At 49.9% G+C, this 12,347-nt stretch overlaps 5 protein-coding genes across 5 annotated transcripts; 1 reads left to right on the top strand and 4 right to left on the bottom strand.

Annotated features, from left to right (window-relative positions):
* Positions 1 to 554: 554 nt before the first annotated feature.
* Positions 555 to 2,763, bottom strand: STEHIDRAFT_156804 (molybdopterin binding oxidoreductase; the record flags this gene model as incomplete). Its single annotated transcript, XM_007304133.1, has 10 exons — positions 555 to 765; positions 873 to 1,046; positions 1,104 to 1,226; positions 1,286 to 1,432; positions 1,511 to 1,783; positions 1,839 to 1,955; positions 2,018 to 2,140; positions 2,230 to 2,452; positions 2,518 to 2,600; positions 2,702 to 2,763. The coding sequence occupies 10 exons, from the start codon at positions 2,761 to 2,763 to the stop codon at positions 555 to 557; spliced, it is 1,536 nt and encodes a 511-aa protein (XP_007304195.1).
* A 1,780-nt stretch (positions 2,764 to 4,543) lies between these two features.
* STEHIDRAFT_97142 (molybdopterin binding oxidoreductase) lies at positions 4,544 to 6,730 on the bottom strand (the record flags this gene model as incomplete). Its single annotated transcript, XM_007304132.1, has 10 exons — positions 4,544 to 4,754; positions 4,876 to 5,049; positions 5,128 to 5,250; positions 5,314 to 5,460; positions 5,535 to 5,807; positions 5,876 to 5,992; positions 6,059 to 6,181; positions 6,261 to 6,483; positions 6,557 to 6,639; positions 6,699 to 6,730. 10 exons carry the CDS (start codon positions 6,728 to 6,730, stop codon positions 4,544 to 4,546), a joined length of 1,506 nt encoding a protein of 501 aa, XP_007304194.1.
* A 783-nt stretch (positions 6,731 to 7,513) lies between these two features.
* Positions 7,514 to 8,764, bottom strand: STEHIDRAFT_156802 (uncharacterized protein; the record flags this gene model as incomplete). The annotated part of the gene is made up of 4 exons (XM_007304131.1): positions 7,514 to 8,069; positions 8,137 to 8,238; positions 8,303 to 8,631; positions 8,693 to 8,764. The coding sequence occupies 4 exons, from the start codon at positions 8,762 to 8,764 to the stop codon at positions 7,514 to 7,516; spliced, it is 1,059 nt and encodes a 352-aa protein (XP_007304193.1).
* Positions 8,765 to 9,211: 447 nt separating this feature from the next.
* STEHIDRAFT_57999 (RNA-binding domain-containing protein) lies at positions 9,212 to 10,102 on the top strand (the record flags this gene model as incomplete). Its single annotated transcript, XM_007303963.1, has 4 exons — positions 9,212 to 9,338; positions 9,395 to 9,481; positions 9,625 to 9,761; positions 9,908 to 10,102. 4 exons carry the CDS (start codon positions 9,212 to 9,214, stop codon positions 10,100 to 10,102), a joined length of 546 nt encoding a protein of 181 aa, XP_007304025.1.
* Positions 10,103 to 10,672: 570 nt separating this feature from the next.
* STEHIDRAFT_156800 (uncharacterized protein) lies at positions 10,673 to 11,816 on the bottom strand (the record flags this gene model as incomplete). Its single annotated transcript, XM_007304130.1, has 4 exons — positions 10,673 to 10,747; positions 10,826 to 11,196; positions 11,266 to 11,653; positions 11,736 to 11,816. The coding sequence occupies 4 exons, from the start codon at positions 11,814 to 11,816 to the stop codon at positions 10,673 to 10,675; spliced, it is 915 nt and encodes a 304-aa protein (XP_007304192.1).
* Positions 11,817 to 12,347: the final 531 nt, after the last annotated feature.

The raw sequence follows: 12,347 nt of genomic DNA, 5'->3' as shown, positions 1-12,347 counted from the left end.
AAAGACATAGAGAAAGATAACGGGAATATGCAAACACTCACTTGAACCTTGAAGCTGGGTGGCGCGAGTTTGAGGGGGATGGCGTCGAGATAGCCGAAGGGGGTCTAGATTTGATAGCAAGTGGCTTTTGACGGCACGAGGACTGCGTGTTATAAGATGGTTTGCGAGTGATAGGTGGAAAGAAGATGGTGGTATGCGTGAAGGAGGGAGGAGAGGAGGAGCCGGGAAGCAGAGGCTTTATGGGCGAGGTGCCGATAAGCCGGCTAGCGAGCGCCACCGTGCCTTGCCAAAACCAGAAGCCCTTTGTGCCGGGCGCTTGGTGGCACTTGGGCTGTGTGGCCCCCCCGCCTGGCCATTCGAAGGGATGAAGGCAATCGTTTGGTATGAGGAGGAATGAGATCAATCACGCAAAAGAAAATAACGAGTACGATATATGATACGATGTTAATTTCTGATAGTAACTAAGTAGCCTGCTCAATTGAGTGTTGAGCAATGTGACAATCTCTAAGAACGCACCTCCACCGCGTATTCCTAAATTTGATTGTCTCAGTGCCTCAGTCCTTTGGCTCTCTGGGATTTCTCCTCATCTTTTCCAGATATTCCTCCTCGCTCTCCAGCCCAAATTCCAAAGGTAGCGTCAACGGCTCGAAGCTCGTTACACCATGCGCCTCCATCAATGCCATGCGAGCACGAGTGGCAGGTCTAGTTTTGTTGATACTATAGATTTTGATGCGGTGGCAAGAGGATGTGACGTGCAAATCCCAGCTGCCAAGTGACCAGCCATTGAAGGGGTAGTTAGTATGTGAATTCACGAACCGCACGATAGGATACAATTATGGCACACAGGAAAGAAGAGAAGCGAGGGAACATACTTCCAAGCAGATCTAATGAACGTTGGCTGGGTATTGTTTGAAGAGTCCCACGCACGCACACAAAGTTCAATCCATCCTTCCGCATCGATGGGGAGGTCGATTTCCCATAGTCGCCACGCATGGTAGTGTTTTTCAGTCAAATTCTCTGGGGGAACTTCGTACCACGCGTGACCGCTATGACAGGGATGAGTAAATGTAGAGGGCTATATGATGTGACAGCTGTTTACTTACCCATCAGGCGACACCTCGACACGTTCGATCCAACAGGCGTTACCGCTGTACGCCCATCCCTGTACCTTGACGGACCCTTCGTGTAAAATGACATTCTTCTCCTCCGGGAAGATGATGGCACTCCTGTGGCGTCATGGTTTCAAAAGAGCTCGAGCAGTAAGATGAGTACGTCGAGGACTTACGAGACGGGCATAGCCTGAATGGAGAATCCGTTTGAGGTCATGGCGTTTTGCTTTCCGATCTGGAAAGAGTAGTAGAGGTATTCCTGCATCTGTACCGGACCTCGACTGGGCTCGGCCAGTGCATTAATCCTGGTGACCCACTTGCAGCTGCGCCGTTTGTGTATAGTTAGTATTGATTTCACCCGATCACGGAGCCACGTATTGCAAAGTATTCGAACCACCGACCTCCTTGCGCCAATATACCCCGCTACAACTACCCTCAGCGGGTATCCATGAATCTTGGGTAACGGTTCTCCATTCATCTCCCAGGCCAACAGCACCTCCTCGTTCTGCTTGACCTTACACCAAGGCACCGATACAGCGTAATTGTATACGTCACCTTTCTTGAAGTAAGTGTCGGCACCAATGAATTCGAGATGTTGAGCTTCAGGAAGGACTCCTCCACAGGCGATCTTGAGGACCTTTTTGAGGGGTACGCCACGGTAGACTGCAGTACCTCTTTGGGTGACGTCAGAGACGAAACAGTGCTAGGAAAAAGGTACGATGAACCCACATAGCACCTTCGCCCCAAGGAGCGTTGATGAGCTCATCGCCCTCGCCAGGGTATTGTCCGATCTGCTCGATTCGACGTGTACCGCTGCACTGAATGGTAACGGTCACTTCAGATTGCCTTAGAACGAAAATGTATGAAGAATTAGCGCTGAGAGTGACAATGTATATGTGAATACATACGGGAACTTGTTCGGATTTTGAAGGTCCTTGAGAGACAACTTGACAGGCATGTTGACTAATCCTCCAATCTCGAGCTCATAAGCGTCTGCACTGATGTCAGGGACCCCTCCGTGATTGCGTATACTGAGCAGCAAAACCACCCAGAGATACAAGATCTCTAGATCAGTCATCGGCATCGTACAGTCATAGAAGGGAGCAAGAATACGGCGTACAAGTGCTGCCGATTGCTCGTCACCTTGCTCTCCATCAGTTCCTTTCGTCTCGTCTCCCCATTGTAAGGAAAATCGAGCAAATGGATGAGGTCAGGCTTTTCCTTGAGCACTATTTCCCAGCTGAAATCCACGATATACTTCAGACCGAGGGCTTCATGGTATTCCTTCCAGCGGTGGCCCACGAGAACGGGATTGGTCGTTGGGAGCGGACCCATCTGGAATTCTGAGATTGTGGCGGTCAGCGCTTAGTGTGGAACAGTGTGGACAAATATAGATGTTTACACGTACCAGGTATGGGGCTAAACTTGTGTCGTCTGAGTATTTCGGCGGCCTTGGCCTTACGCTCAGGATACTTCTCCCACTCGACATATCTACCGGGTTCAAATTCAATAACATCAGCGTTCGACCTCATATTCGAGCATCCGGGCATAAGGGAATCTCGCGTGAAGACGGTGAGCAATTTTAGACTCACCCAGTCCATCCCTGTCTCTCTTCCGCGTACAGGAATCGCATGAGTTCATTATATGCGGACATATTGTCTGCCCACCGTTCAAGATAATGTATGACCTGTGGAGCGCTGGAGTGCACAGGCTATAAGAGAATTGCTGGCTATCTAGATTGAAAGAAAGAAGAGATGACGGAGATGTTCGACAGCGAAGTACTGACCGAACCTTTATACAGTATATCGGTGTACAAATCCTATCCTCCCTACCTGAGTTATCGCACGAAGATGAAGTCTTGTGGCGTACTGGTTATCGCGCTCTGAATAGAACCTATGTTAGTCTCGATACTACCAAGGGATAGAACGCAAAGTCATACGTAAAGTTTCAGAACTCCTACTACGTGTTTCTTCCCACTTACAGAAGCCCAAGATCACACCTACGCCGGCGCACACCGCCCATTATACGTCCAATATCCCCGCATTCGTCAACTGGACACTGAAATATGAGCTCAATCCACGAGTGTGGACGTGTTATGCAGGACCGACTGGAAGCCAAATTGACTGGTTCAAAGGGAAATAGATGGGCGAGAGAACCTCTTAAATCTGCGGCCGTCGCCAGACCTACTCTAGGGAGCAAAAGCATTGCATGAGGCCCGCTCTTCCTCCCCTTCAGCTCCAGTTCGTGAGCGCTTGAGCAATCACGGACCCATGAGAAGCTCGTCCGTCCAAGCACCGCGCCTCAGGTGATATGACCAGGAAGGATACATCACTAGCACTCCCGTCTGCACCTAGTTGGATGACACTCCCAAGGGGTGCGACGTGACCCATGAGGAATCTTCATGCGAAGACCACCAGTTGAAGTTGCCAGTGGCGAGCGGAGCTTGGGGACTGGGAAGAGATGAAACTTGCCAGCCAGGCTGCTCGTTGCTTTTTCGGGAAACCCGCTGGCCCTCGCTCTGCAGGACCACAGACCCGATAGGTAGAGCCTGATAAAGATCTATAGTTAGCAGCTTTTCTCAAGTTCGAGATTGAGACATGATTGGTCCGCGCTTACCGACTATTCATACAGTGGTACGTATTCCCCACCATGGGAGGAGATGTGAACTGAACGATTAACCCATCGACCTGGCGGGCAATGTACAAATGTGAATCAAGTAGGACCTCCATCTAGGATGAAGCGCACTCGCCATATACTTGCAATTGTTATCCTATAGCTATAGCCCCCATTCCGTACTCTGAGTCTCATAATCTTCGTCGTGCCGACTGCAGAAGTATTCTTGCTCCGAATGTCGAAAAATGGCATAGTCAATCCTAGAGAGCGGCTTTCAAGATATCGATCTGGAGAAAGCGCATTGTGTGTCGTTGTATGACATAAATTAGCCATTGAACGAAGAAGGGCCTCAAACCAGTAAAATCCGTAGCCTGAGGCTCAAAGAAAATTGTCATGATGTCAGCGTCCAAACGCCGCACAACTTGCAGGAGAACTGTGCTCGTGAAGTAAAACCCAGCCGGGCTTCAGATATTATTCCTCTTATAATAAGAGGAAAGTAGTCATTTGTATAGACAAAGTGCCCTTGGACATGTTCAAAGGTGCATAGAATTGGATGAGTCGGTGGTGGTAAAGAGCAAAGTCGTTGCCGCGACGCGTTCTTATAATTAGACGCGCCATGGCGCCAATCTATGGTGCCCACGTGGTCACTATGACGCAGTCACGGTTCGAGCGACACCTAGCGACACTCGCAGCTGTTGACTCAAATTTTCCTACCGGTATAAGTACTTGCAACACGACAGACCACAAGATAATGCCAAATATTTCACAAGCGATCTACAAAAAAACCCACTTTGTCTTCCCCTGTCTTCTACGGTTCGGTTTCAGTTCTTGGGTTCCCTCGGATTCTTCCTCATCTTCTCCAAATAATCGTTCTCGCTCTCCAATGCGAATTCCAGTGGACGTGTCAACGGCTCGAAGCTCATGATACCGTGCTCCTCCATCAGAGCCATCCGAGCGCGTGTGGCAGGTCTCGTCTTATTGATGCTGTAAACCTTGATACGATGGCAAGAAGATGTGACATGGAGGTCCCAACTGTGGCGCCGCATAGCACGGCGAGGAAACAAAATGTTCACGATCAACTCCTCGAGGAAATGTAGAGAGCAAGAGGGTGCGTTCTGTAGTGAATACCGAGTAGGAGAAAGAGAGAACGTACTTCCAAGCAGACCTGACGAATGTGGGTTGTGTATTGTTCGACGAATCCCATGCGCGGACACAAAGCTCGATCCATCCTTCAGCGTCCACGGGCAGGTCGATCTTCCAGAGCCGCCAAGCATGATAGTGCTTCTCTGTAAGATTCTCCAGGGCGACCTCATACCAGACATGGCCTCTACAAGAGGTCAAGTATCAGTGAGCTCGAACGAAAGGTGAAGTCGAAGGGGTGGATGATAGTCGACGGCATACTGACCCGTCAGGAGAAACCTCCACTCGTTCGACCCAGCAAGCGTTACCGCTGTATGCCCATCCTTTCACCTCGATAGAACCGTCGTGCATGATCAGGTTCTTGTCCTCTGGGAAAATGATAGCGCTCCTGAAATATGAGAAGGGTCGATACTGTTAGGGAATAGAAGGAGGATCGAGGAGAACGACTCACGAAACGGGCATGGCCTGGATGGAGAATCCATTGGACGTCATGGCATTCTGTTTTCCGGTCTGGAAAGAGTAGTAGAGATATTCCTGCATTTGTACAGGACCACGGCTTGGTTCGGTGAGCGCATTGATTCTTGTGACCCACTTGCAACTACAAGATAACCACCGTTTACGGACGATCAGCCAAATACCTCCTACATCTCACATAAGAACCAAATCACTCACCTCCTCGCCCCAATATACCCCGCGACGACCAACCTGAGAGGATATCCGTGTATCTTCGGTAACGGTTCTCCATTCATCTCCCACGCCAACAACACCTCTTCGTTTTGCTTGACCTTACGCCACGGGACGGAGACGGCGTAGTTGTACACATCGCCTTTCTTGAAGTACGTGTCTGCACCGATGAACTCAAGATGCTGAGCTTCAGGGAGAACGCCACCGCAGGCTATTTTTAGCACTTTCTTGAGCGGAACGCCACGGTAGACTGCGGTGCCACTTCGCATGGTGTTAGTGACATCGATCTCGAACATTGTAAGAGGAGCTAAATACTGAGGCTCACGCACATAGCACCTTCTCCCCAAGGAGCATTGATTAATTCATCACCCTCCCCAGGATATTGACCGATTTGTTCAATCCGACGCGTTCCGCTGCACTGAATTGTGACAGTGATCTCGGCTTGACTAGAGAAATGGGGGATACGTATCTAGTCAACGTCCAAGATATGGCTGATACGAAGTATAACATACGGGAATCTATCCTGGTCCTGAAGGTCCTCGAGGGACAGTTTTACGGACGTATTCACCAGCCCTCCAATCTCGAGTTCGTATGCCTCCGCATTAATATTAGGGACTCCACCGTGGTTACGAATGCTATACCGACAACATGTAGAAACGCACAGTTCAGAGAGATACGTAGGATAGCAGTGGAAATGCGAGGGATAAAACCTACAAGTGCTGCTTGTTACTTGTCACCTTGTTTTCCAATAATTGCTGGCGCCTAGTCTCTCCATTGTACGGGAAATCAAGTAGATGGATAAGGTCAGGTTTCTCCTTGAGAACGGTCTCCCAGCTGAAATCGACTATAGACTTCAGGCCGAGGACTTCATGGTATTCTTTCCAGCGATGACCAACAAGGACGGGGTTCGTAGTGGGCAACGGACCCATCTGAAATTCTGTGATTATGGAAATGCAGAGGATGAGTGACGGGGCACATATGTATATATCGGTAGTGAGAGTTGTATAGACCTGGTATGGCGGTAAATTTATGTTGCTTGAGGATCTCGGAGGCTTTGGCCTTGCGATCAGGGTACTTTTCCCACTCAACGTACCTAACAAGATTGAATATTTCAGTCGAAAGGAGTAATGGCACGAAGCACGGTTGACTTACCCAGACCATCCTAGTCTTTCTTCCGCAAACATATCACTCGCAGTTTCAGTGACAGGTGCAGCGGCCATCTCTTCGAATTTAAAGCCAATGCTCCACTAGGCGCTCAGAGGTTTGGCTTGTGAGAAACAGGCGAGCGCTCTGGATAGCACGGGCGAGACGAAAAGAAGACGACAAGGAGAGCAATACTGGCATTATATACCAGCGTAGCCCCTATGCTCCTCGGCCACTTATCGCGATAAATGACGCTGCAAATAGAACGCAAAAGACGTCAGTCCCAATTCGGCGGGCACGGTTACACAACTTACAGAGATATTTCCAGCATCCGTTCTTCTTCATGTGTGGTATCGCCCGGTTTCGGATAGTAAGAGTCCCACTGAGACCGTTGTTCACTGACAAGAACAACAGTCGTGTCCGCGAACATGACGGGGGGCCCAGTGGAGTTAGTAGCTGCAAAGATAGCTCATGGGAAACTCTGAGATCTCTCCCCATCTCAGGTGACAGGTCAGATACTCCATGACAAAAGCCACCACGCACTCCTCTGCATTGAGTTTCCATAGCCATCATCGAAGTACTCAGTCTGGCCCAGGGTATGGACTACCTGGAGAGACAGGCTCACGTTTCATACAAACCTAGATTGTGGTAATGTCGTAGGGGAGGAGATACGGTCATCGTTTCCGAATGTTTTAGCAGATAATTCGTTGATAGAAGCGAGTGAAGACGTATACAGAAAGTTTGATACGCTTTTTCACTTGAGAACAACGAATCACTAGTCACAAAGTTAGACGGAAGCTTTCAAAATATCATAAATGCTCACCTCAGACCTTCCAACCAACCCACATCCCATATCTAGGCCCCAATCCGCGACCACCATCCTCATTCCATTGACTCTCCTCTACATCACTCAGGCTCCAGATTCTCCATTTAGAGCCAACTTCACCTCCCTTCCCCGTGCTCAGATTCAACCACCCCTCCAAGAACTCTCTAACCACATCCTCCGCTCTTAGTTCACAAACAATCACCACCGCCGTCCGATCCTTCGTACTCAATTCCTCGATCGTCTTCAGTAACGGCGGAATGAGCGACGGGTGATAGATGCAGTCTACGGCGAGGAGGATATCGGGCGTGTCCTGGAGGACTGGGTCCGGGAGCTGACGGTGTACGGGGAGGGTCCAGTCGAGGGCAGCGGCAGATATCGAGTGTGGTCGGGTTGGAGTCTGCGAGTGCCCATGTGAGTGTGAATGGAGAGAAGAAGACGAAGGTGGTTGATGAGGTATATTTTTCTGTAGGAGGGGAACGAGGGCGGGGATATCTGTTGCGGTGTAGCGACGGACGAGTGTGCCTATGAGGAGGCTGAAGAGGCCTGTTCCGGCACTGCATGATATAGAACGAGTCTGTAAATGTAAGATCGTACGCCATGTACTCAAGAGCTGTCACGCACCCAAGCTCTAGGATATGCGCGTTATCCAAATCTGGCGGGTCGAAAAGTCCGTCTGAAACAGGGAAATGATACTGCTGAAGAACAAAACGCGCGAAGTCGATACTAACAAACTCATTAGATCCTCGAGTCCATCACCTGAACTGAATCTGATAGCGAAGATACTGACCTTGCCCTCCACAAAACGCTCCCCGTATCCCCACTCCGACTCCTCAATGCAGTCCGATCCTGCGCCAATTCCACCTCAATAACCTTCGTCCCATCATCATTCTCCTTTTTAGCCTTTCCATGGGCACTCCGACTCTTATTCCGTCCACTCTTTTTTCCTGTAGGTGTGAAAGTGTTTGAAGTAGGAGGTTCGGCAGTAGGTGGCTTGAGCTCAAGTCGGACGGTGAGCGTATCGGATTTGCCGTCGAGATAACCCAGACCACGAAAGGGCTCCTTGCTCTCACCGTCGACGGGATGAATGGAGGCTAGACGAGTGTAAAGGAGGAAGACCTTGATTCGAATTTGTCGTAAGTACTGGATACATGATAGTTGCGTTATGAGATACTCGCACCTCTTCGTCGGCATCGGTGACTTCTGTCGCGTACGACGGTATGTGTATCAAACCGCATCGTGCAGGGGACATAGTGTGTTCAGACGTTCAAGGTGATTTTTACGGAAGATCTTTGGCAGACGATAAGACAAAAGATGGGAATGATTGAGTGCGGCCATTACGAAGAAATAAAAGACCTTGCCACACCACATAATGCTGCTACCGACTGCTCGAAAATTCGGCTACGATCCGTCCAATGTTCTGCAATATTTAGTACTTTTACCATACAGAGAATGCTATCCCAAGATGCCCTTAAACTTACAGACTATTCGTAGAGATTTTGGGTCGGCGGAGTGGATGAGCAGGACGAGGAGCGCTAGGTGTGGCGTCGTGGCGAGAGCCTCTGAATCGGCATCTGCCGTGTCTCCCGCACTGAGAGCCCAACTTCGCTGACCCTAATCCCTTCTACATCCTTCATCTTCATCCAGCACCTCTCAAACCACACCATCACCATGTCTGACGAAGAAATGAACATTGACGATGGTGCGTCACGCATTTTTCTTGCACGATGTCTCATTACTGACGCGTCGAATCAAATGGCGCTCACGGATAGTTGGAGGAACGGTCAGGAAGAGAGGACGTGGTTTCCAAAACGCAGGTGCGTACGGTTACTTTTTGAGGTCAAAGTTCAATCTCTAATGACATACATTGTCTGTGATATAGGTGGTAACGAAAAGGGGCTCGGCGCAGAGCAGACATACGACCGTGTGGAATCCACCACAGCACCCGCAGACACCAGAGCAGCGCGCTGTAAGTCCTCTCTCCATCGCAACGTTTCCCTACCACACGCGAAGCCCTTCGGCTCTACAATAATTATACGCATTGCCTCTATTATTATTTGTCTGTAACAGGATCGTCTGACTCACGATCGTTCTCTGTTCGTGGCGCTCTAGCGGTAGAAGGATGGATAGTCCTCGTGACGAACGTACATGAAGAGGCGACAGAAGAGGACGTGAATGAGAAGTTTGCAGATTATGGAGAGATCAAAAACTTGCACCTGAACCTCGACCGGAGAACAGGTTATGTCAAGGTGCGTCCACCTACACCTTCCCTCCATCTTTCTTCCCTCTGTTTCAGGATCTCACACCGTTATTCCCGTTATTCTTCTCCCTGCCCCACACATTACTTTCTTCGTCGATCCCTCAACTCGGAATCCTGGTTCCCGTGCTCAAATAGGGCTATGCATTGGTCGAATACGAGACCATGGCGGAAGCCCAAGCCGCCATCGACGGCGCCTCCGGCACAACACTCCTCGAACAACAACTGCAGTGCGATTACGCGTTCGTACGACCACCGCCGACGGGTCCGAAGAAGGGCAGAGGAGGTAGGGAAGGTAGGGGAAGGAGTGCGAGTCCTGGTCGCAGGAATTGAGCTCTAGTTGGCACGGGCGGTTTGGCGTAAGGAGGAGGGGGCTGTGTGTTATTCTGAGGCTTGACTCGCTCGTAATGTGTGTGTATTATGTTCAAGGCGACTGGTGCTCCGTGTTCGCTGATCACGAAAGTCAAAATTTTAGTTCTGTTTGTGCTTTCTTGTGCTATATGGTCTCTCTTCAATCCTATCGAGATTGCTCGTATGGATTACAACTCAAAGTGTGGCTCGTTCTCCGACTCCTAAACGCTGCAAGAGGAACGATTGTTTCTACGGTTGTAGTATCAGGCCGCCACCGCCACAGTAGCGCTCAACATTCTCGCTTTCGATGGCGCACTCGGTCTGGATGAAAAATGACACTTTCTCGTGCTGTGAATGTCCTCGATGATATATGCAGTTCTATGGTCTACGATCTATAGTCACGGTGTCTATCTTCTCAGTCATCCCAATGCCAGTCCCAAGCACAATATAATACAACAGATATGCGAGCGAATAGCCTATCAGTCACTGGGAGAAGTATGGATTTGGGATATTCCTGAGAAGAACTAACAATATACTCACCTTTAGATAACCTCACGATGCAACCCGTCCTCTCGACTCTGACCACCTCCATACCCCAGGAAGGATATGAACAACAGTGAGCCATGCCTATAAAAACCACCATCAATGACCCAGAACCAATCAGCTCTGATCCGTACTGTCACCACGCCAGCGACTGACACGTACATTATACCAATGAAAAGAAACCCTATCATCCTTCACATCCCTCAACAACAAAAATCTCCCTCCAACAACACCCGCCACCCCGACCAACAACCCCGCCAGAATCACATTCATCACATCCATCGCACCACTATGACTATTCTCGACGCGACATAATTCCCAAACTAAACAAAGAACGACCGTCCACCATAGAACGCCGAATGCGACGCTGGGACGGGCGATGGAGGGATAGACGATAGGAAGAGTCTTTCGCCCGATGAGACGATCGCCGTGGATGTCGCGGAAATCTTGGGCGTGATAGGTTGTAGTGAGTATGCTTGTGCTCAGGAGTACGGAGAGGATCATGGTGGAGTCGAGGTGGGAGGGGTCTTTCGCTACAGATCCAAAAACGAAGTATCAGACGCTGTACCGCTGTACAGTTCACCAGTCGGAGCGAGGCGTACCAGCAATCAAAGTCGCCCCAACCTCGAAACATCCCAATCCAATCGCATTCAACAAATTCCTCACGAGAAAATGTCCACCCGACGCTCCTAGTTCATTATACACAATGACGAAGAAAGTCAACGTCAGACTGGCCATCAACACCGCTGGACTATACGCCGCCGACAGAGCCCAACAAACTGGGACAAAGAGCCATCGTATAGCGACGGCGTTGGATAGAGATATCCGTCCGGAGGGGAGAGGACGGTTGGGTTTGTTGAGGAGGTCTTCGGAGACATCTCTGGTTTGGTTGGACAGGTTGAAGTGGAGGAGGTGGAGCCATATCCAGAGAAGTACGTGCAGGAGTTTCACGGCGGAGTAGAGGGGGGCGGAGGCTGCTGCGAAAATAGTCTGTATGTATGGAAGGTTGAGCTTATCAGTATAGGTGACAGGTGTATGGACAGATATAGAAGCTCGCAAGCTAAGTACGTACGATGGGGATCATAGTCGTTCGGAAGTCATCCTTTGTGAACAGTAATAGCGTGTGAGCGTGGTATGCAGCACGGCTCAGCATGTTCGCAGATGGAGGGTACGGAAGCAAAAAGGATCGCAGGGTGTGGGGGAGCTGCTCGCGGTCGGTACACACCTGTATTATATGACACCTGCATACTCTTCGTCCGATTACGGGCTTTCCGAAGCTCCTCATATTGGAGAATCCAAATGAATGGATGCGTGCCTCGCAGCCTTCCCTTGAAGTTTGAACAGGCGTTTGAAAGGTGATAGGATTACCGATAAAAGCACAGGAATTTCGAGTAGTCTTAGTCAACATCTAGTACGGAGACTCCGACCTCTATTCAATGCCATGGAGGGTATAAACATCCGTGGCAACATTCTTTCGAGAGTAAGCGATAAACATCGCAGCAAGGGTGGTGGACCTGCCAAAGATTGGCCAGCTCGGAGGCGCTCAAACTCCAGCCCGGTACGCCACCATTCAGAGGCCTCCCAATACCCGCATCTCATGAAGCGTAATAAGAGAACATGAGTTGACGTGAGTCGCTCACAGTGACCCGCATCTATAAGGATACCCAAAGGCTATGCATATGCA

This window comes from Stereum hirsutum (genome assembly GCF_000264905.1).
Source record: "Stereum hirsutum FP-91666 SS1 unplaced genomic scaffold STEHIscaffold_7, whole genome shotgun sequence".
Classification (NCBI taxonomy): domain Eukaryota; kingdom Fungi; phylum Basidiomycota; class Agaricomycetes; order Russulales; family Stereaceae; genus Stereum; species Stereum hirsutum.
The sequence above is the reverse complement of the archived record's forward strand: the minus strand, read 5'-3'. Positions and strand labels throughout refer to the sequence as shown.